General features: G+C 42.2%; 2 protein-coding genes across 4 annotated transcripts in view; both read right to left on the bottom strand.

Annotated features, from left to right (window-relative positions):
* The window catches only part of LOC111266622 (protein qui-1), a 72,499-nt gene extending 71,391 nt beyond the window's left edge, over positions 1-1,108 (bottom strand). The window contains exon 1 of the mRNA XM_022844259.2: positions 968-1,108. Coding sequence (XP_022699994.2) covers positions 968-1,096 — 129 coding nt within the window. The 5' untranslated portion in view covers positions 1,097-1,108. The remainder of the gene's footprint in view (positions 1-967) is intronic.
* A 15,177-nt stretch (positions 1,109-16,285) lies between these two features.
* Positions 16,286-23,638, bottom strand: part of LOC147752652 (NACHT and WD repeat domain-containing protein 2) — a 147,257-nt gene continuing 139,904 nt past the window's right edge. For all 3 annotated transcript variants that reach the window (XM_086970972.1, XM_086970974.1, XM_086970973.1), the window contains 5 exons: positions 22,517-22,719; positions 20,053-20,231; positions 19,268-19,395; positions 18,589-18,672; positions 16,286-17,197 (listed from right to left, as the gene is read on the bottom strand). In XM_086970972.1, coding sequence (XP_086827098.1) covers positions 17,061-17,197; positions 18,589-18,672; positions 19,268-19,395; positions 20,053-20,231; positions 22,517-22,719 — 731 coding nt within the window. In that variant the 3' untranslated portion in view covers positions 16,286-17,060. The remainder of the gene's footprint in view (positions 17,198-18,588; positions 18,673-19,267; positions 19,396-20,052; positions 20,232-22,516; positions 22,720-23,638) is intronic.

The raw sequence follows: 23,638 nt of genomic DNA, 5'->3' as shown, positions 1-23,638 counted from the left end.
TTCGCACAAAAATTAATTATTTACAAATTGCATTTTTGCCACGTCAGAACGCCGAAACAGAGACGCCTTGGCGGCTGGATTGGATATGGCGACGATCGATATAATCGTTGGAACTCTTTATAAGAAGCTCAGTTCAGGTGCAGCCAGACAGGTGAATCCCTTTGAACATAATAAAATTTAAAAAACTGAGCAAATTTGTTTTCATCAAAGCTCCCTCAGTCATACTCAGCAGGTTTTTTTGTTATTGGGCCAAAGGAAAATATTCATTGTAAATACAAAGATTAATTGCTGGCTTCAGGAGATGTCTTCATTGTGGGTAATACAAAACTTCCAGTCAGTGTTCAGATCCTGAGCATTGCGTGTACATCATAGTCCTTTCAGAAACGCGTATACTTTATAAGAGAAATCTATTGATCTTGTCAACGCTGTAGTGACACAATAGGTGGACATTGTATCGCATAACGGCAGAACATCTTAGACGTTTTTACGTATGATGTATGTAATTCAGGAGATCGCGGTCAGATTTTTATTGATCACATTTATTCATAAGCAAGAAGATAAAAACGCTATTAAGGTGGTTGGTAGTGAGTGGTAGAAGGTATAAACAACACTTTTGCAGTTAATTTCATATTTGTTTTATATCTACTTGAAGTGTAGGTGGTTTCTGCGTGAAGCTCTTAGGGAAGATTGAATGACATGGGACAAGAAAATTTCCATAGAAACGTGTTAGTGCTCGTACACTATTTTACCCGATTGTTTACGCTGCCTTTCAAATAGCTAGTGATTCCGTTTGAACAAACGTTCCTTCGGCGGCTATTCTCAAATAAGGATCGTTTAACGATCTAGGGTACGAACGCCCCATTCCTGACCAGTTAAACAGATCCAGGTTGATTTTGCAATGCAGTAATGAATCTGTTTAGAAAACAAAAGGCAATTAAAAGTAAGTCATTATGAAGGATTGCGTTACCTTTCGGAAGGTCGGTGGCAGCTCATCCCAGTCAGGGCTTTCGAGATGTGCAGCTTTGGCCACCATATCCTTGAGGCGGCCCGATAGCGTTCCACAGAGATCATCCAGGTAGACTGCGTGCTCGTTCATATTGGGATCTACTCCTGATGGAGACCACGAGATACTACCCGTATGAACAATAAGCGAATAGAGAATAGCCACAAAAATAGAAACATGAGCGTTTAGTGATATGTTGTCGTTGATAGTTGAGTCACATTTCTTTATTATTTTTTCATATTAAATAAACTGCGTCCTATATCTCTAAAATGCTCTGCGAGCAAAATGACAACAAGCTCGTTGCAAGACTCAACACTTACTGTTGTGATATATTGTGATCTTATACAGATCGTACGAGATAACTAAATGACTTGAATGCTATGTAATCGACAGGCGGCAGAATGAGGTTTGCACCTTTTCTATGTGATACAATAGCTCGCCATTAGGTTAGTCTCATAGGCATGTAACAATTCGAATTATTCCATAAGCGGTGAATTAAAAACGCATGTATATGTGCTTCTGATCCATATAGGACGCTCTGTTCGTGTGTTTACGGCCGCACATACACGAGGGGTAGGTGAATTATTAGCTGCCCATAGAAAATGTTAGTCTGCATATCGTCCTGTCGTTATCATAGCGTTTCAGTAGAGTACACCGACAATGCACGGTAACAATGCACTTTTACCAAGCCTAAAGCCGAGATTTTAGCGATTATGATCACAACTGTTCAGGACAGTCTGTTTTCGTCCTGAATAGCGCAGCTGCCTGGCCGAGCGCCGCTGATGAAACAGAACGAACAGAAGTAAGAGGGAAAGTACTGGCGATTCACAGGACCAGCTGTTCACCCCGACGACACCATTAACAACATCGGTCCGCAACCATCGAAAAACCGTGCACAAGTGGACAGCATCGACAGGGACGACAATGGCTTTGCAAAAGAATTACAGAGGTGCGCAAACGGCCGCAGCATCAGCGAACGCATCTACGACATGGGCGAGAAAGACGAAAAGATTTGTATCGACTGGTTGTTCCATTATCTATCGCCCTCTTCATGCCTCCTCGGTTCGGTATCGACGGAACGTTGCGGACGCACTGGGGCTGAAGGTTCTTGAATTCCCTTGGCGCTACGACCTTTTCCTGTTTGTTCCTTCATCGTACCAGCTGTTCAATCGGCAAGCCCACCGTCGTCGAGAGATAGAATGAGAGGGAAAGAGAGAAAATAATGGCTAAAACGAATAAAAAGAAGAGACGGAAGTTGTGTCCAACAAGCAAAGCTGCGTCTCGCAAAGGCTGTCGCGTTTATTACCTGCTCTTGCTGAGGCATCGAGATGCGTAACATCCCAGCTTGTCACAATTCCCTCGTATCGATCCTTTTATAGTGATCGGCCGTAGGCCAAGAAGTACGATTGTGCACTTCCCTCACATCCCTTATTCTATGCGCTCTAGCCTCTAGTGGTCAAACGCGCTGTATAAAAATACAGTACAGTTAACTATAGAAAACGAATCGAATTCGGCTGCAGTGAGACGAGCCGGCGAAACACATGCATACTGCATGTACACGTTACGTTGCTTTTGGACGTGTCGACAGAGTATGAATGTGTGCAAGGAGGCGATATCTAATTCCGAAAGAGTTTATTGTAGCCGAAGGCGAAAAGCACAACGCCGCGATAACAAAGATCTATCTACAAAGTGTTCACTCAACCAAAAACCGGAGTGACAACAAGAAACACATTTGTATTTCCCGACCGGATGGACAAAGCCCAAACACGTATAGACCCTAGCTTGATATAGTTTGATAAAGAAGATGGAATTTAATACGCGAGCTAATTTATTATGTCGCCTTTTGCCTGGGCAGCCCTATAACAAGTTTCCCTCGTATAACAAACATTTTCAGTTTTGCCCACCTTTTAGACGGATTAAACGAGCATTCAAACATACAAACAATGACAAATGTGCGATGAACGTCGGCTGCAAATGCACTAATGCACGCAGTATACAACCAGGAAATTTCAAGTTATAACTATTGTTTTGCCGCACTCGCAGCTCAATCCGCATCCAATTTATCTTTTATTTCTACTTAAGTCGTCCGAAATAGGAGGTTGTAGCTGTTTCCGATGGGATAATAATAGCACTGTTGAACGTGGGGGTAGTGGAGGAAAACGGAAACAATATCGCAAAGACCAATCTCCAGGCAACAGGAAAATGGCGTCCTCTGTCCATCCCCCTGAGTCAACTTTATTCGCCCATACGTGAAAACACCTAATCGTGAAAAATAGTACCATTAGTTCTACACGTAGATCTTTTTTTCTCTTATAACCGACTACCACAGATAGGTGAGTTTTCAATTTGCCTGCCAATTAACTAAGCAGAAGCCGGCTACTCGCAAAATATTCGTTAAAACGTTTTACTGTAGGGTTAGACTATTAGAGTACTATTCTTTCAGCAGTAAGATCTTGAGTTCCATATGGAATATATTTTGTGTAGTCGTATTGTATGTGACCTTGTTGAATCGTCTACATACCCTAAGATGGATTGCGTACAGCGTTTGTAGCCGTTGAATACGCAAACTACAGTTTCCAAAAATACTACAAGATCCGCTAAAGAAGTGAGGACACTATACGAAGTCGCTACTGTGCATCTGCATGCTACCTGTAACTAGGGGCAAAATTTAATAGCAAAACTACCTTTTCTATACCAGTCAGCACGAACAATACCAAAACCTAAATAGTTCCATCTATAGAACACTACGAAGTATTTCTAATTCAGGTTCTTTTTGAATCGTTGAAATGCCATTGCTGTCATTATTAGCTTTTCTAACACGATCATTCATTCAGTCGAGTTGTTTCTAGCGATGTACGTACGTGCATGTAGTACGATTCAATGCTGTTCAATGCGGAGCCCCTGTTAGCCTCAACTACTTGAAAAATTAGCTCAAATTAGACCTCTTGCTAATATGTTGGTAACGCAGTTAGCGTTGTTCTGGCATTCGGATAGGTGAGCATCTTAAGCCTAGTTAACATTGGATATAATGTCTAAAAGGTTCATGACGAAACAGCAAAGTCTGCTACTCTCCCAAGGCAATTGTAGCCGTTACCTACCCTAATGCTGTTCTTCAGACTGATACTATTTCTATTCGTTTGTTCAACCGTGCTCAAATTTTGCTTGCTACGTTGTGACCCGTAGGCGCCGTCGGTAAAGTCATTGCGCATTGCTGCGTACCATCGTGCCAAGACAATGTCGTGCAAAGAGGCGAGGGTGTTTCTCGTACGAACATAGATAAAGGGATCAAGCAGTTCCGAATATGTAGCTAGTTGTAGAACATTAATTCTACTACTTAGAGCACTGGAACTGGAGACGGCAACTAGTTAGCTCCATCGGCGCTGACTAAACCTATAACGACAGTGAAATAGTTCAGTGTTCCACACTCTACCTTCTTTGAGCGGCTGAACGAAGGCACTGCGGCAATGGCCGTTGCCATTATCTGTTGGCACTACGGCTCTTGCAGGGTCTGACAAAGGGGGCAACTGCATACATCAATACCTGGCAAATAGTGGTTGCAGCGTCGGCGTGAATTTAATGAAAACTAGCTGAGTGAGACGGAACTAGAATTGAAGTCCTTTCTTTCCAGTGTTTCAGGAGATTATTCTGTCGCTAGTTGACTCGACTTCACGTTCTTCGAAACAGAGAAAACCTGAAGGCGGCGAATGAAATATTGAACGGTAGAGGCATTTTACGAAAAATAAAATAGCAAGTTGTGAAGGTAGGGGACAAACAGCGAAAAGAACAAAGTGCTGGCTAAAGGGACGCTAGGCCAAAGAGACGATGCCATCGATGCTTTCGCGTGAAAAACGTTCTCCTCGCCGTCGCTATACAGCCGATGGTACAGGAAAGCGTTAAGGATATATAGGTGACGTCAATTCGTTATTTGCGATTGCGTTTGATTTGTGCTAGCTAGTGGAAAAACTGCAGCGATTTTCAACGATTGAGAGCTACGATAAAGGGTTGCACGGGCTGAAAAAAGATAAAAAACGCTAAAGATAGACTGTGAATCATATAGTCTGTGCTGTCAATCGGTCAGCTGTTCTGCATCGTGCAGTAGCTATCCTAAGATGGTAGCAACGTAATGATGATCGTTGGAGGTGGCTTTTCATAAGATCATGGCTTTGAATGATGTATGAATGGCTTAAAAAAAGGAGGAAAAAAGAAAATAGACTAAACTATCGATTCCATTGAAAGATATCAATCGATCTATCCGAAAATGAATGAGAAACAGACGATGACAGTGATAGCAAAAGTGGCTTCATTTGTAACGCTGTAGAGTTGTTGAATGCTAAACGATGGCGAAGTTTGAGTATAGCGTGGTTTGGTAGAAGCGACAGATATCCACATGCTTTCCTAGGGTTTATTTTATGCTGAGAATGTGTTACACGCTGAAAAGCAGACGTGTTTACATGGTAAACTCTGAGCTGACAATGATTGTTGGCAGCCTGGCGTTATTTGCCTAGCTAAAATTATTTAGAAATTCGTTAAACCGGGCTAAGATTTGACTTTATGCGCTGCTACCTCTGTCGCCTAATAGATCCCACCGCAACTGAAGAGAACGGTTAACGTCATGCAAGATCCTCGCTTGTCACTCTAGAAGCAGAAGAAAAAAAATGGCGGGTCTTCCGCCTTTTTGGCTTTTTTCGAAAATATGTAAGACAGACACAACTGAATCTTACTACTCGTATCTGTAACAAACGTACGTATTGAACTGAACTCTTCAAATGTATAAATATGTTAGTCTCCATAGCCAATAATTCAACACATCAAAGTCGGAATCATTAACAGCGTTCATATTCATGATTAATGCAGTCAAAATAAAATGACAATACAGAAAGCATAACCACAAACGGTAACCATTCGCATACGTATTTGTCTCACTGTCTAAAGTATAGATTCTGTACCTTAAAATGTACTGAAATGCCCCTCTGATAAAATATGCATCGTCATCCAAGCTAAAAGCACGTTCTTATCGTTCCATGTTAGAGTTTGCCGTCGAAGCCTTTCTTTTTTACGGTGATGGCAGGGTGCGATAGTTGTCCGTAGTCTGGATTGCTGTTAAAGTGGCACGTTTGACTTTTCATCACCTGCCTTTTGCGTACTTTTCCGTTTCCATTTTCTCGTTCGCCACAGAAAAGAAAAATGGGAAATCTTTTGTTTGGCCTCTATCTCACCTTCTCCTCCCCGAGCATTTGGCAATAGTTGCATTTTTACAATTTCTATATCCGCGATTTTCTCTAGCCTGGGCTGTTCCTTCGTCGGCCGTTATCGGTACCCCTGATCCATTTCTCCCTGTCCCGCGTTTTGTGTTTTCCCGCTGGCGTTAGCTCTGGAAATGCCCAGTAGAGTCTAACGAGAATGCAAACAATCCCACGGGAGCTCCAAAAAAACTCACAGGTATAGTTGTGCCAATGGTGGCGGATGACGAAAAAAGAAAGCAAAGACCGAAGGATGCAGCAAGCAAAAAGGACGAGAGAAGGGGCCAAAATAAGATAGGTGAAGGTCGAAGCAGGACAACGACAAATGAAATTCGATTGATCGTTGTGCCACTGGAGTAGACGCCTTGTGGTTGCAGCTAGCAGGCATTTGAAACTGGAAGATATACTTCAGTTCTGCGTAAAGTTGGCAGAAAGAGTGCATTAAGGCATACGGGTTTCACGTCAGGGCGCCGACGGCGTTCAACTGAAATTGTTGCTAAAATAGATGAAAACGTTTTTGCGTGTGACGTTGTTACGCAAACTAACTGTACAGAATAAAGTATATTGCTGGTAAATAATTTGGACGAATGTCGATTTATCCTATAACTAAATGTTTATTGTGAAATAGCTTCGCTAATCGTTTTAGTACGAACTCTTCACAACTGGATTGGCAAGATCAAGATAGGTAAAGATTGGTAAGACTGGCAAGATGCGTAAGGCACCGGACCTACAAGCATTAATCTTTTGGCTAGGACTCAACTAATTCCCAAGTGGTTTTCCAAAGTATTCGAGTACTAACTTGCAGCTTACCGCTCAACTAAATTTAATCAGCACTGAAAAACGCGGCACGTCACAAAGAAAAGGCGCATACGTTATAACAGCCTATTATTATTATTATTATTACAGATACAGCCTATACCTGAAACTATAGCATTTATATGTAGGCGGCATAAGATTGAGAAGGTATGCGAATATAAGAGCCTTGCTTACGTCATTATTAAGAAGGTATATTTTTCTGTTATTCCAGCCATCGTTCATAATGTATTCCGATGCAGTGTAACGGCTCGAAGATTTGATGTTGATTTGTGCTTTTGTGATATTTATGAATAATTACAGTATGCACCATATTAGCTTGTATATTGTAGCATGTATAGCATGTATATTGTAGCAAGTAATCACTTTATCCGCGGCTTTATCACATTGCCAAATACTTCCGATGTCAATGGGTCGTAGATTGCACAATAGGTAAGCTGCTGTTACGACTAGAGAGGATGAAGCTAGGAGACGGCTAGCAACGTCTAAGGAACGGACCTACAGCCGCCGCGGTAGGAGCAACGATGGCGGGATTACTAAATGACATCGATTCAAAGAAAAAAAATCCCTAGGGCCCGGGCAGCGGATTGACGCAGGTAGACCTAGAGAAATTGGTCCTGATTCCCCTGCTTGCGTTCTTCGCTCATTTAGGGCACTTCGTTCAGTTTGGCAAAACTTGCCTTCGAGCCCAGATAACAGCCGAGAAGACTGTCAATAACGAAAACAGCGACAATGTCGGCAGCACGACGACCGCCAAATCACACCTGACCGCAAGAATAACTGCCGGTCCTAGCGGTCTCTAGGCGCTTTAGCACTTTACATTGTTGACAAACAAGGCAGCAGCCCGATATTTCCGGCATATGCTGCACTCATAATTGGATCGGTTTTAAATCACCAGTGTTAGATAGTACGAGTCGCGTTGTGTCAGCATTGATGCCATCTGAAAGCTGAGATCCCGACAATCGTATATGCTGGATTGGCTTTATTCTGATTTTAGAGATTAGTAAAATTCCCGCAAACCTTAGCCCTATTTTGTTTTCCATTATTTTATTTAGGCAAAAATGCTGCCCAAACACACAAACCGAGTGATGCCAGTTATGGTCAGGATATGTTATTGAAAAAAAACAGCTTGGACACGATTCTGTCGCTCTTGTTCTGAAGATTTCGATGTCAAAGATGATCTTCGTAGTGGTCGACTGATTACGAAAAACGCTGATAAAATTATTGGGTCAGACATCGTCAGGGAACTAAATATCTACCATCAGACAGCTTCAAATCATTGGAAGAACGCTCTACAAAAATGCAACGAAATCAAGGCAATACTATAACGGTCAACTACGGGTTATGGAAAGTAGTACAACAGTAATATGCAAAAAAAAAGTGCTTCATGAATCGTCACAAAGCCTGGACTGATGCCAAAAAAAAGATGACGATATGTGTCTGGTGGGGCTGAGAAAAAAAGATCGCGCATTATGAGTTGCGGCCGCTTGACAGAACGATTGATTTGGGCCACTAAAATGTTGTCACCAGTGACCAGGACGGGCTCAAACGTTTATCACATACATTACTTAGCTACCCGACAAAAACCTCGAAGGGAAATTTCAATGCATACGCCATAAATCCCTAATCTTGAGCCAAGAAGAACTACTAGCTATTTCGACCTCTATCAATTCATTTAGTTTCAATGGAGGGATGCAAACGTCAGTCGTCACAATTGAGCGATTAGGAAACGCAGAAATTCTACAGCGATGGATAATAGTTGAAAAATTAAGGAAAATTATCGCTAAAAATGGCTCGTATTGAATTTAGTTTTTGAGCTATAAAAATATATGTTTTGATAATAGTCAAAACTTTCGACCGCTCTCTCTTTCTATATACATATAGGGAGCGGTCGAAATTTTTTGCTAATATGTAGAGGCACATCCCAATTAGACTTTTCTGTAGGCTTCAAGATCGTGCTTAATTGAAAACAAATATTTTAATGAGATTTTTTATGGTGTGGCGGTCATGTTTATTCAACATGACCACAATCCAGCGCCCATTCGGGACCTAAGCCATAAGCCAATTATTTCCCAGATAATCCTTATTCAATACACACACCTAGTTTTAGTAACAGCGCATCAAACGATATTGGCAAATGTAAAGTGTCGCTCAAATACACTACGTGCAAAGACCTTTGATTTTACTGCGGGCCAAAGGTCTCAAACGCGTAGAAGAAAGAGAAACAATCAAAAAGTTTAAAAATTGTAAAAATTCGAAAGCAATATCAAAAAGACTAACCGTCAAAGCTAATGTATGTTCTGCCAATGTATGTTCTCCAGTCTAAAACGACCGATAATCCTTTTTATAGAAAACCTAGACATATGAAAAATAGCCTTGGAAACTAGTTGGATTGGCAAATGTAAGCCTCTAAATGACTCAAAATCATCGGATCTGCTGACCTTTCATGAAAGCTAGCGCACTGTTTTTCGCTATGACGAGTTTGTTGCCTTATTTTATGAAGGACTGGGTTTACTCAGATGTTATAGTAGCGGTAGTAGCGGTGCAATCATTGTGTAGAAATTATACATCATAACATTATATCAAGATGGAAATGCCCGCACAGCATACTGTGCGCTTCTATCTACACATCCAATCATAGTTGCAGTAACCTCGATACCCTTTTTTTTCGTTAATTGTATTAACCTCAGCATAAATCGTGGCTTAACACTTAGGCGTGTAAGCTGCTGCGTCGAAGTCTTTCGACCATCTTGGATCTTCTTTTTTTCGCTGGTTTGTCGCTAGGCTGACAAAATTCGGGTTTAAAAGTGACGTGTTACCTTTATTTGGTAACGATTCGAAGTTGTGAATCATCGGACATGAGACATTTCTATGTGCGTATTTTAACCCAAAAACACGTTGGGTTTGAAGGATCGCCTGGCCTCACATGGCTTGATCCGCCGTTTATTTTTAAGCTTGGTCTATTATTTAATATTTGCTTGAGTTAACTCAAATTAGTAGTAGCACGTAACTTATAATAACATTTAATTTCAATGAGAATATAAAAATATAACTTAGACAATACACTGCATTAATATAAAACACAACTGCCAAGTCGACCATGAATCCATATGTTTATTTTATTGCATTAGAGGCGCTCTTTGATTCGTTCGATGACGGTTATTTAGACGATACATTGTGCTTCGGAAAGGGCGCCCTAATGCTCTGTCTGTTCGCTCTTCAGATAGTTTTCCCTCTACCATCTGCCGCTACAGATGAGGGTAAGCTCGCAACATTAGACTTTGAACAGGAAAAACGAGTTAAGGATCAACAAAGTGAGACAGACCTGTGGCGCTGAGAAGCAGTCAATAGCTGTTCGGGCGTCGCCCATACTGCTAATCTTGCCTACAACAACTTCGGTCGGATTGAGATACATTTTGAATAGGAAAAAAAAATATTTATTTTTGAGCCACGGCAGTGGCTCCCGCTCAAGGCGATCGGTACTACGGTGACGCTTGTTCTCATTCTTCTTATTCGAAGCGTCTAGTTCCTTTTTCGTCTGCATTTTAGATTATTTTCAATAGATAGTGTTTGAGTTCTTCAACTAAAATATGTTTTGCTATTTCGTTACAATGGAGATCAAATGTACACTGGCGGACGAACTAACGCGACCAGGCCATGAATGCTGAGTCCCGCGCTTGATTCCGCTATCGGTTGTCCTTAAGAACGAACGTCCGGACATCGATACGTTTCTGTACGCACAAAAAGCGTCGATTTATGTCATGGACATTCAGTGTAAAAGCGTAGGAGCAACTCGTCTGCACAAACATACAAGTATTCAGGCATTATCTCTTTTGTGCCCGAAAGAGCAGAAACACACAACAAAAACACACCCATCCGTGCACACGAAAACCTACAGAGAGTTTATTCTAAGTAAGCTATAGCGGTCCGGAAGAGCGTGTCGCATGGAATTGGCATGATATGCGCTGTCAACGTAAGATTGTTTTAGGTCTTAGGCACTAGATGTTAGGCGTCTATCTACCCTGGCCGAAAAGCTCGGACGTAAGCGTTTGAAAACAGCATTGAGGAAGACGATTGCCATTAATCGGCGTATTGAATTATCTAGGTACTAATGGTAAGAGGTTTCATTGCGGTAAGCATTGCAAAATAGATGGACTAGTATGTAAACTAGGATAGCTTGTCCAACGTCGTTTGCCGCTTCATGAGTGACTGTCGCCATATAGGGACGAACAATAAAAACGTGCATAAGATATAGCATACTTAAGAAGGCACGCAGCATCACCTGAGCTAATTACATTATCGCCATCTATTGACTCATTCTTCAATGAATACTTCAATTAGATCCTAGATTACCTAGAAATGGGAATCCCTACGAAGGTGTGAGAAGAGTACAAGTGTGTGTAATACGGAACACCAATTCTATGGAGCATGGTTTGTCACTTGCTTCCGTATCAGAAAATCTACGTTAGCTAATCTGTGTCAAGTTTTACCAATTGACTTCCTGCTCGTTTCACACTGCATTACGACACACGGCCGACATAGCACTGACGGGCAGTGGCAGCACTAGCCAATTAGATCTGTGGGGATTATGTATTAACTAGTTTTTCTCTTGTTTTTTTTTTTACCTACAAAGCCATACATGGAGGGCGGCAAGCACTAGATTCGTAATACCAGGGCAGTAATAATGTATTTCAATGGCGATTATGTGCCAAATTTCTCAAATTACCTATGCTCTTTAACGGCAGTGATGAACCATAAAATCCATACAATTATCGACACTCTGTGTTTCACACCGAAGCATATAAATCTGTAGTAAGTAACTCTGTTAGCATTTTCGACCGAGTACTGCAAGAAGCTAGCTTGGGAAATTTGCTACAATCAATACTACATCTGTTATCCTTTGCAACAAGAGGCAGGTTTCAACAGTGATCGTTTTACGTTCCATTGTGGCTCTGTAAGTTGAAGAATAGCTCACCGATCGCAAGACTCGTACGGCCCTACAGGAAAGCAACTCGTAAGCTCCTCGTTGACTTTAAAACTCAAACAATGAACCGTTCCTGCTAAAGGAAATGCCTCCCAACGGGTTTTTGGGCTTGTCTCTGCTCATAGGCCTATTGTGTTGACACTGGACGAATAAAGTAAGCGTTTAGTATCAGCCAGACAAAATACAGATGATCCTCGCAATTTTTACGTTACTGCTAATAAGCTTTCGTAGGGCGGTAGGTATCCAGCGCAAACGCTAATGGTCGCACATAAATATCGAGACTCTTCGTTAGAGGCGTTAAACATTGAGCCCTTGGGACTCGTTCTTTCTTTATTCGCTCAACGCGTACTCATTGCGCGCTACTGTCGGTACGGGAGCCCTCGGGCAGGTCCTCCGGCGAAGTGCAGCTTTCGTTAGGACCCCAAAAACATATTTAGCGGCAAAAAGAAGAAGCACGAATCTACAGAAAATCTGTTGGCATCTGCTTCTCCGCAGCGTCTCAACAGCAGCTTGCTGAGATCCACGGCATACTTATGGATCGGCCGTTTCCTTTAACATTAAATGTACGAACAACAGCAACTTGAGTAGCAAATATGGGCGTCACCAGCCAGATAGTCTATGAGCAATGGAATGGTAGATCAGTAGAATCGTCGTCGTCGTCGCCGCCTTAGGCGCTAGAAAGGAGCTTTTTGTAGGTTGTTGAGGTCTCAGAGGGAAGAAGTTGTTAAGCTTGACAGTTTGTTGTACGCTGTATGTTTGTTGTTGTTTTGGATGGGTTACTTGTTCGCTCTGAGCTATTCAAACAACAATAAGGGCCCAAATGTTTGTCGCAAACGCGCTTGCATTGCACTTATTTGATAAAGCTCCTTTCGAGATCACAACGCTTAGGTTCGATTGTATTTCGGACATTTCGGCCTGTGTTTCAAACATTTTACTTAGTGACCTTCCAGCCAAAGTTCCATGTAAGTCGGTGATACATATGTTGATGTATGCTTCCTCTAGTCAGATAGGCAATATATTCCTGATATCACTATTGCCGATCTTGTTCAGTGCTGGCCACTCCGTTACTCTTGAAGTTTTGCTACGCACCCATGATACTAACGTAACTACTGCCATATTTTATAGCTGAACGAAGAGTCAGAAAGTACACGTCGGCTTACTTACGAGCATGTTATGCTAAAGGCACTTGGAAATTCTGAGAAGTTTTTTTTTTTAAAGAACAAACATAATAAGTGAACGGGTGAAATGGTGTGGCCCCGAGAGGTTTCGATCAGTCTAAGTGTTTGTAGAGGTTATTTTAGAAGCGGCTGTTGGACGCGTGCCTCGTGTACGTCGTGCTCTATGGTCGACGCGTGATGCATATTTTTCGAATGAGCACAGGGTGATGTACATATTTTATGAATATGGTTGTCATTTAATTAAATTAGAAGCGGAACCTTTCCCCCGTGGGAGTTCAGTAAACGTCCACCTGTCATTCTATTCGGAACTATCTGCCAAGTCTCATGTAACATGAAGATACAACATGGTAAGACAATCTGGTTTAAACATATGGCCCGAGATTGGACACAGTGCAAAACCATATTGTGCTGCTGTGCTCTCTACGGGTGTACATATACGTTCAAACATTTGCATTAGCCCCATCTAAAAAACATTCTGCGAATTCTGGTTAGCTGCGGACGGTAGCAGGCATGGTTTTGCAATGTCTATGAAACACATGTACTCCATGATATGTATGGGTAAGAAGTCGTGCCTGCTATTTGAAATATCGGTATTATAGGGTAGTCTGTAGTGGATTTATTTGTGGCGGGTCTCTCAAAATAGAAGCAGCAATAGTAATGACTGTTATTATCGTTTTTACCCTCTTTAAAGGTTAAAGCGTCAATATGATACATGGCGATCTAAGATCTTCATGCTAAAATGACAAGTACATCTAAAGAATATCTAGTCAAGTGAGCACCTAATTTCATAATACCCTGTGGTACAATATAGAGGACCTTTTTCCTGTTTTTATCTTATCGCAAAGCATGCATCGGATATAGACGAAGACGTCGCATAACATCATAGCTGAACCCGAATAAACGGAGACCTATTTGAACATAAGTATTCTACATACAATAGTAGCAGTCGTATATATAATATTAATCGTAACAGAAAAAGCAGACGACAACATAAAACCGAACATATCCATACGAATCGCTAGGCCAGAAAATTTCGTAACTTTGACTAGTATGCACCTCTATGACTGCCAACCTATCGAAACCGAAACGGACAACCGGTACTCTTCTTGCGTCGAGTATCCCATCTATCGCCATAGTTCTTTTTTTGTATGGAGACTCGATTCCAATCTATCAGCCAGCAGACAAGTCATTGTCTGGTTTCTTCCTTGGGTTTGGCGCCATTCTTATTTAGGGATCTTAACTATCGCCGACAATGGGTTTGCGAACATCCTACAGACGGCATTCTCGTCATCTGCTTTAGCTAGTTGACCAAAAAACGTCGACCGTTCAAAGACACCTATCAGTGATCGAACGCACTCGTGATAAACGGCCAAAGCAAGAAATGTAGTTTCGTCACTCTCTGCCGTCTAAGTGTTTTGATGTTCCAGAGCACGATATATTGCGAACCACTATAATTTTAATTGATTTCATAAAGGCCTTGTTGATATGAAAAGGTATATACGAGGTCTGGTTGATTTTGACTGCCGACTTCACGACAGGTTTTCATATTTGCCAGAATAACTTGTGCATCTAACAAAATAGAAGGGTTTAAATAAGCCTATACATCCATACCGCTAACGTTCACAGTCGCGTGAGCCGTTACCATAAAATAAGGAAAACTGAATAGACGGGCATATTGCTACTGCTGGGCCACTTTAGCCAAAAACTCGACGAAAATTTATCAGTTCCGAGGCGACCAGATGGAAAGTAAAAGTTTAAACGTCCATACGTTTCGCACGCGACCTTTCTCCATTGTGGAAAGACGAATGTAAGTATTGTCACTTCGTTAGCTGGTCGCTAGAGGAACACCCGCCGTCATTGTCGTTTTTACATTGACAAGAGGGTTCGTTTCAGTCGTACACAGAATGGGGGACAACGTGCAAACGTGCGGAAGCAACGAGCCACCCCCGCAGAAGGTTGACCATGACACGAACATTGCCCTTCCACAGAACTGCTGGCTGGTGGCACAGCATGCAATAGAAAGTGGGATTTTGCATGCGGTGAATCAAGATGAAACCAAGTGGCCATTTACAGAACGATTGTTCATTGGACTGTATCTCCCGATGCAAGTTGGATGAGTTTTTCATTGTTAAACATCCATCTTATCTAGCGTTGGGAGAATACCAACTCGTTGTTATGAATCGACCACACTGTCTGGTGGAACACCTTTGAAAGGATCAACCGAACCTTACTCGATTCTCTGATATCGCATTCGATTACACACCAGATTTTTGTTTCTAGAAAAATTAATTTTGTTAATAATGATAAATTCAAATTCCTGCCCGATGTGAGCTTAATCACCTCTACGTTTTGAGTTTAGAGCCGTGTGGCATTTCATCAGACGACTGGCTCCCATCACGAAACGAAGTCTGTTTATGTCTAAACTTAATCACCTGCTTTATCTTTATGCCGCTTCAATGATTTCGCGTGCATATGATACAAATATTGGAACGCTATTATATACGTCTCTCAGCGCGCGATTACCTGCAGAAAGAGAAGCTAGAGAATTTATATGGGTCTTTTAATGCGAGTTACTGGTGCACCCCATATAGAGAACCTTCTAGGAAACAAGGGCTCATGGAAGCTGCAAGCGCAAGAGTTAAGTGTTCATATTTTCGATCGTACCTCTATAATTGGTTCACAGAATATCAACTGCGGGCATCTCAGCACCGAGTCAAAAAAGTTATCTATCTGCCTTAAAGTTCGTACGTGTACTGAATCGGCATGAGCCTTTTGGCTCTCGCAATTGCCAACTTTTTCCTTTCAGACTCAGCACCGTCGTAAAGGCCCACACAATAGACGAAACTGTAATAGGGAAAAATTCACTGCAGTGAAATCTTAATCTTAAATCTCACAAAGTGGGCGCGGTCTGTTTTTTTTTTTTGAAATAATTTCTGTATTTTATTTAACTCTTTTCTCGTATACTTAGTTTGACTGAGCTGATTATTATATTTATTCATACGTTCGCTTGTAAAAGAGCTATATTAAGCATCAGTATATGTATATATATATATATATATATATTGACGCTTCCGATTGATAGTGTGCTAACGCTTTTAAGTACACCAATCACGCAGGCACAGGGTTTACCGCTTCTCCCGCTCTTATGTTTAAGTTATAATCGCTAGTAATATTCATTTTTATCGTTCACCGGAGGAAAATCTGTCCTACTGTTCGTCCTATTCTTTTGTACTTCGAAACGCAAATATGGCGCCATACAGTCAACCGTTACCATAATCCATTGCACCTATCATACTGGTTGACGATTTCTCCGCTCTAATTATATTTCAATATTACACTGTGCAGTACCTTTTTCATTTACAAACAGTTCACAATGAAAAACGTACTTAAACCTCTCCCAATTGCTGCTGATTCATTGTCTCTCATAGTTTCCTCATAACCAATGAGTGGGATGATTAAACTTGCTTACTACGTGCGTCAATAAATCTAAATAGGGACGTTTTTTGCATGTTCGAATGTTTGTCACAATGGTTGTTTTTTTCCTTCTCTGTTTGTGCGTAATGAAGATGTGTGTCCGTGTATTTTAGATGAACTCTCCATCATATGTTCGCCGTACCTCTATATATTGCATGCATATATATGTACGTATGGTTGGAACGAATGACCATTGTAGTAGTAATAGCGACTCTTACGAAACCGCTGCAGGTGCCGGAATTGTGTTGGAACTCATTGTGTCCAAAAAGGGGCGCATCTTTTTCCCTTTTTATGGTTGCTGTTAAAACATGCTACCCAAAATGTGGAAAGTAGAAAAAATTTCACAAAGGGGAAGTCGCTACGGAGACTTACTTGTAGAAAAAGCAGTTCTTTTTTTCGATGCCTAAGATGATGTCCGAGATGAGATCAGCGTTCCCAGAAGCTCCAGCGTCCGCCTCGTCTACATCGTAGAAGCGTCCTGCGGCAGAATCGCGTGTGTTGACGCCTATAGAAGTGAAACGACACAAGAAAAACGAGCACCAAGTAGCAACATAAGGGGACAAGGTACAAAAAAGAAGAGTATTACTGTTAGGACACTGATGGTAATCGTAAAATTTGTAATGTTGGAAAGGAAAGCTTCAAGAATCCCGAGAGTACCCCATGAACATGGAGACAAAACAAGAAAGAGACTAGAACAGAAACTAAACTGACTGCAAAAGACTAAGGCGCCACTAGAAACTAAGGGACACGCAGCAAAAAGGGACCGCTGTTGGCGAAGGGAAAGCGTTAGAGGACACCGCTGAGGGCGGAAGGGCGCTAGCACAAGCGGTGACTACAAGTTCTAGCTACCAAGGTACAAAGGCATGGAAAGGGGTGGTGAAGTCGCATGTTCTACTGCAACAGTAGTGGCATCGTCCCTGTCGAAAAAACGAAGGGAACAAAGTGGCAGACCGTTGGTGAAGGCGTTGAGTCGTGCGATGTGTCGGTGCTTTTAGAGCGGCCTTGATCGAAAAGCGAGAAACAAGTGAGAGAGAGAGAGAGAGAGAGTTTTTCATTAAGTGAGTGCATTTCACTTGAGCGAAAGAACGTCGACGAAAAAGAGTCGAAAGGAAACCGACGCAAGCAGCGTGGAAGACTAAAAGAAGAAGCTAAGAGGCAGGCGGTCTCAGAGAAGCTTTCTGTTGCTAGCGACATTTAGCAGGCGCGACTTTTAAAGCGATTTTAGTTCAACAGAAACGAACCAACCGCATCTGCTAAACTTAAACTAATCAGTCGCGCCAGGCGACTGCCACTACAGCCATTGTCATTTCCGTTGTTGCCTCCGACAATTCAGTGCACTTATTTCTACGGCCAATATGTGTACAGCTTAGGACGAATAGCGGCTCCACTTTCTTTCTCCGCCACAGTTCCTACGTAGTTATTCGTGAGGTTCTCGGTAGCAGAGTTGCGCGTGTCCAGCGCCTCACTCGCTGGATTCTCAGCACTAGGCTGTAGGAGTCGAATGTCACTTCAGCACCCGCCCGCCTTTACGAGAGGCACCCTCTAGTCGACTCGAATCGATTAGTCAGTCTGACCCAGCTACTATTACCACTCGAAACTAACAAACGTCGAGCGTGTCTCCTTCCAGGCAAATTGAGGATTTCAGAGGAAACTGTTAGAGTATAGGAAGACCCACACGATGGAATATAACAATGAGGGGAAGAAACCAGGAACACAAAGGAGGCGGGTGGATGGAATAAGGATAGAAGAACGAGAGTAGCTGAAACGAAAGCGGACGAAACAGTTCCGCTGCTGAATACAGGAAACGACTAAGCATGACTGCTATCACTATTGCTGCTGCTTCTGCTCCGAAAAGAAGCACCAGAAAGCAGAAAGACAACAGAAGCACAGACTCACCCTCAATTTGACGAACCACGCACAACAATCTTTGGAAAGCGCTCTTAGACAATTTGAGTGCGTGGCTAAGATGACTCTGGACGCCTGCGAAAAATCAATTAAACGGATTAGTACCTTTAATTTGATGCTCTCTCTACCAGGACGCATTATTAAGAATAGTACTTGTGCGCCGTCCAACAGACGGTGAATTATAAGTGGCTATAAAACGGCACACAGTTGGTGAATTAATAGCCTCAGCACTGATACTTATTAAACTCTAAACATAATGTATAACACACAAGTGTACGGGGATAATGGGTGGTAGATCATGTACATAAAAGCGTGACAATTCCGAATGTTTAGTAGGAATACCGAACATAAGGGTCAAACTTTTTTTTCTATAGTACGCTAATATGTATCCAGACATATCAGAATTCAGTCACAGTAGCAATTTTCGATTCTGGATTGATAGTTGCTGGAAAACGTACATAAGAAATGGAAAATTAATAGAACTTCTGTTTCAGTAGCATGCTGTCTGCAGTCTTAAGGCTATTATGCAACTAACAGATTGACAGTGGCGGAGAAGAATACGTTTTATGTTTATCGAAAGACGTATGAACATTTATCTTTTCACGGTTAACTAAAGGCAGAGTATCTGCCCTGTTAGAAAAGTTAGAAGCAAAAAGCCCTAAAGCCTTACATGTGCGTTGCAGTTTCTTTGCGTTATCTCTGGACAGAAAACCATCCTCAAGCGCCGTACGAACCCCATACTCCAGTACTTTAGCTACGCTGTCTTCCTCCGCCTGATCCTGGTCGACATTTGAACTTCTGAAACAGTGTACGTTGTGAATGACAGCGCACAGAGCTCATGATAAAGACAAAATTTCGTCGTGCTAAAAGCTAGGCCTTATAAACAATGTTGCTCTTTTACGGGTAGGCATTGTCAACAGGTGAAAACAGGCTGGGTTCTTTTATATATATATAGTTCCAGCTAAAAGTAACTAGTAGGACCGGCAGTTCGCCACGGAAGTTACATCTGGACTTTGTCAATTAATAGGCTTGCCACTGTTTAGCATTAATCGTCAACCACATGTTCACAAGATAATTCTTATACACGAGCTTTACAGGCATTTCGCTATAAATTTCTTAGATGGGGCTGGGTCTAGGAAAAATCGTTCTCTACGAGTCGCTGTCATTTCAGAGCCATTTGTGTTATTTTCGAGATTTTTTCAGTCTGTCTGCAAATAGTGTCACACGTCTAATGACGTCTTGGTGCAACATTCATACTTCAAGCTCTAAGGATAAAGTAGACTGGTTCATTAAATGTGTCGTGGAACATGCGTTCTCCGCCTCGCCAAAGACGAATCATCATAAATAATCATACGTGTATTCATGTGTACACGAGTCCTTTGTGCAAGATGAACATAAATGGAACTAGGTTGAAATCCATTAGCAACACTACAAAGTAGAGACGAGACGTCTTACCGGTTTGGTGGTTCGAGACAGTACACGGGAGGAATTGCGTTTTCATCAAGGGTGTACCAAATTTCCAGGGCAGATGTGTCTAGTCCAGCGTCCTGGCAGCACATGAGAATGTTTGAAAAATCTGCGACCGGTATTGTGGGCGGCAAGACCAAAGGTCGACTCTTGTTCCCAACGAGGCACTGCGCATAAAACAAATAGATGCTCACTTCAAGAAAGTCAAAGATCTTCGAAGCGTTCTACAGTAAGAAACACAATAGCTTTAAAATTAGCGGCGTTCGAATTCGACGGAATTGTGAGAAGCATTACAAGTGTAAGCATATTTTTCCCCTACCCGAGTAAGTATCGCGTACCCTGAAGGCGGAAGAATATATATCTACGCGGCTTTTTACCACATTTATTTGGTATTTATATAGAGCCATATTTGGAGGTCTCTGCAACTAATGCTGCTGCGATAAAGAGCTGTTCAAGTCGTTCTATGTAGATGTCTACTTATCTTTCGAATTTCGTTAACAGTGAATATTGTACGACTCAAATTCCCGACTGTAGTCATACATTAAAGCCAAAAAGCAGATCTCCACACGTTTCAAGCCTTCTAACTTTCACTGTTGAAATTTTAAATAAATCCGACAAATATACTCATGTCTTCGTTTCTATAGAACGACGTTTTCTTTTTATCAGAATTACAACTAGTACCTTACTTTAACTCATTTCAAGAACAAATCAATCTACTTATTTACGTCTTCCAGAGAAAATGGTTCATTTTCCTTAGAGAATAGATTTTCCATATGGAGTAACATCACACGTAATCAAGCGTTCCTAGCACTTCGTATCTTCCCTTGACATCTAGGTAAGCGAACGTAGACGAAACGCGCCGACTTATCACTGCTGTTGAATAGATGTTAGATAGGCGAAAATTATGCTATAATTACTATAGCGTTCGGCGTTACTACACGAGGCGAGGAGATAGCTCGCCTTAAATGTCTTCACATGAAAAGTCCTTCACGGTCCCGCCAGCTTAGTTAACCGCCCACAGAAGAACTACATGCACCACCCGGGTCGGTGTTGACTCCTTGGCACCATGGGTCTCCCCTCAAACTTCGAGCTAGAGCAAAGGGTAACATGGCAGAGGTCGGCAGCTCAAAGTTATACACCCACTCTGGCTTCAACGACAGGCATACGCAGGCGGTTGCAGTACTGGTTGTAACAGCTGCGGCCTCATCCATGATAACTTTTTGGTTGAAGAGGGACGTGAAGCGAATGAAGCTCCACACGGCAGAATTTGTGGGATGGAAGGGTAGAAGAGGCCGATAAACCTAGCCACACGGAAACGTGGGGTGTGTGTGTGTGTGTGTGCGGGCTCGCGGCAGGGGGAAGCGGACGCATGACAACGGCAAGGCGGAAGAGTATATCTAGTGATGATGAAAAGAGCCGACGCGTTGGCGCCATATCCCTATTCCACATTGCCGACAGCTCCCGTTGAGGGAACTGCAGCTTGTTGCTACTGCTGCTCCGTTCATCGTTGCCAGCAACGGCTGCTGCCGTCGCCGCTAAAGCCGCCGCATCAGATAAGTGAAGTCTGTCGCAGTGATGGCGGCAGTAGCAGCAAGAAACACCAAAATAAAGTGAAGAAGCCAGCAGAAGTACTGGCAAGAAGGCCAGTAGCCAGCAACGATCGGTACGTGTTGTGTTGCGGAAGTGCAAGCATAACATCTCTTTTCATCCTATTCGCGGGCCCGCTGCTGCTGCTGCTGCTGCCTGTACCAACCCCTGCCTGCGTTTGCAAGGAAAAACTCCAGGAATAGAAGGACAGCCCCAGGAGGTAACGGGCGGACGGGGAAGCTGGAGGCGGCGAGGATGCCGCTGGCATGTGGCGTCACCCATTGCCACAAAAAATTTGATTAAACCGCAACAGAAAAAAGGAAGGCTACAGCCCACAACTGTAGTGTCTATAAAAGAGAATAAAGCTAACCGCGACTGATGTGGTCACTTGGAGTGCGTACAGCGGAACCCGCTACTCTAAAAGCAAGCGAATCCTCTATTTGGCTGAAATGTTCTACTGACAAGAAAAATCTAAGGTCGTGCTTAAAAGCAGGGATTTGATAGAGAACCCTATCGATGTTGGACAGATATTGCTGTTACTGTTTAAATCGGCACCTTTGCACATAATGCTCAATGGAAAACTTAGAGATTCGTGTTAAATGTCAGCGTTTCGTAAAACGCTCTTTGTAAATAAATCATAAAAACGTAAGAAGGCTGACAAAGCTTCACTCTAAAACTAAGAGGAATGTAGCAATTTGTTTAAATACATACGTAAGTATGTACGCTGACAGCAAACGGCCGATAGCTTTCAAGATACATAGAAGCCAAATGGGAGATTTTTTACTGGAAGGATTACTGTGCATTTCTATAGAATATCAACTATTTTTTACAACTATCCAAATGAAACTAGCTATTGTGTACGCACAATGAGAAAGCATCCGAGAGATCCGCTGTGACATTCGTCGATTTCCCTCAGGTGAACGTCCGTTTCGACGCGTGGATTGAGCCACGAGTCATCGGTGAAATGTTGTACGTCCATTAGTGCGAAATCGATCCCGAGGCTGGCGCAGTGCTTCTGTAGCTCGGGCACAAGTTGTTCATGCAACACCCGTCGTTCGTGCTCGAAATCTCGGAAAGGTTAAAAGAAAAAAAAAAACGATACAACTTTAATAAGACTTTTGATACGTTTGAAAACGTACGTATTTCAACGTTGAGTAAGAACGATAAGCCTTTTAAAAATTCGTTACTATATGTGATAACTATCACATGTCATTGTTACTGCTACGATAATTCGATAGATGCACCTCGGTGCTGGAATATACGTATACGGCTAGTGGGCGTAGTTCTTCAAATTTAGTATATAATATATAATCTGAAATGCATTGCGACGAAGTATATGATATTCAATTGAAGATCGAAATTATGATGCATGGATGTACCGTGTTGCTTTTCTCAGCCGCAGCAAAATTCACCTGTCGCATGGGAAATTTGACTGTGGCTACTTATACTATTCCCTATATTTTTTGTCCAGGAAGAGAATTGTGAATCATTTGTCTGCGTGACCCGTAACTAAGATGCACTGCCTACGGAATTTCCCCCGGTGTTTTCTTAACATACGAACACTTGTAACGATATTTATACCAGAGTTTTCAAATGGAGAAGGTGCGTTGATTTAATCCTTTCTAGAAGTTATCCTGAAGAAACGTGTTCGGCATCGAACGATCGCAGTGACAACACCCAAGGAGATAGTAATTGTGATCTGAAACTGTATGTACAAGTTCGTAGGGTGTAGGTTTCTGTACCCTACCTTTTTCGCTCAAAAAACGTGAATAGATGCAACGCCATTGTTGTCTATTTTAGGCTATGGAGAAAGCCATGTTCATAAAAATGACACGCATCAGTCAGACCATCTCTGATCTGAAGTAGTTTCACAGTCAAAGGGGATCTTTCCGAGTTAGTCAACCAGATGCCATCTTTGTAACGTATACATTTGCATTTCAGTTAGGAAATAACTTCAGATCGCTCCAATTGGATCAAAATCTCTTCC

This window comes from Varroa jacobsoni, unplaced genomic scaffold (genome assembly GCF_002532875.2).
Source record: "Varroa jacobsoni isolate VJ856 unplaced genomic scaffold, vjacob_1.0 scaffold_1104, whole genome shotgun sequence".
NCBI classification, from domain to species: Eukaryota; Metazoa; Arthropoda; class Arachnida; order Mesostigmata; family Varroidae; genus Varroa; species Varroa jacobsoni.
Note: the sequence above shows the minus strand (reverse complement) of the source record. Positions and strands in the feature narration are given on the sequence as shown.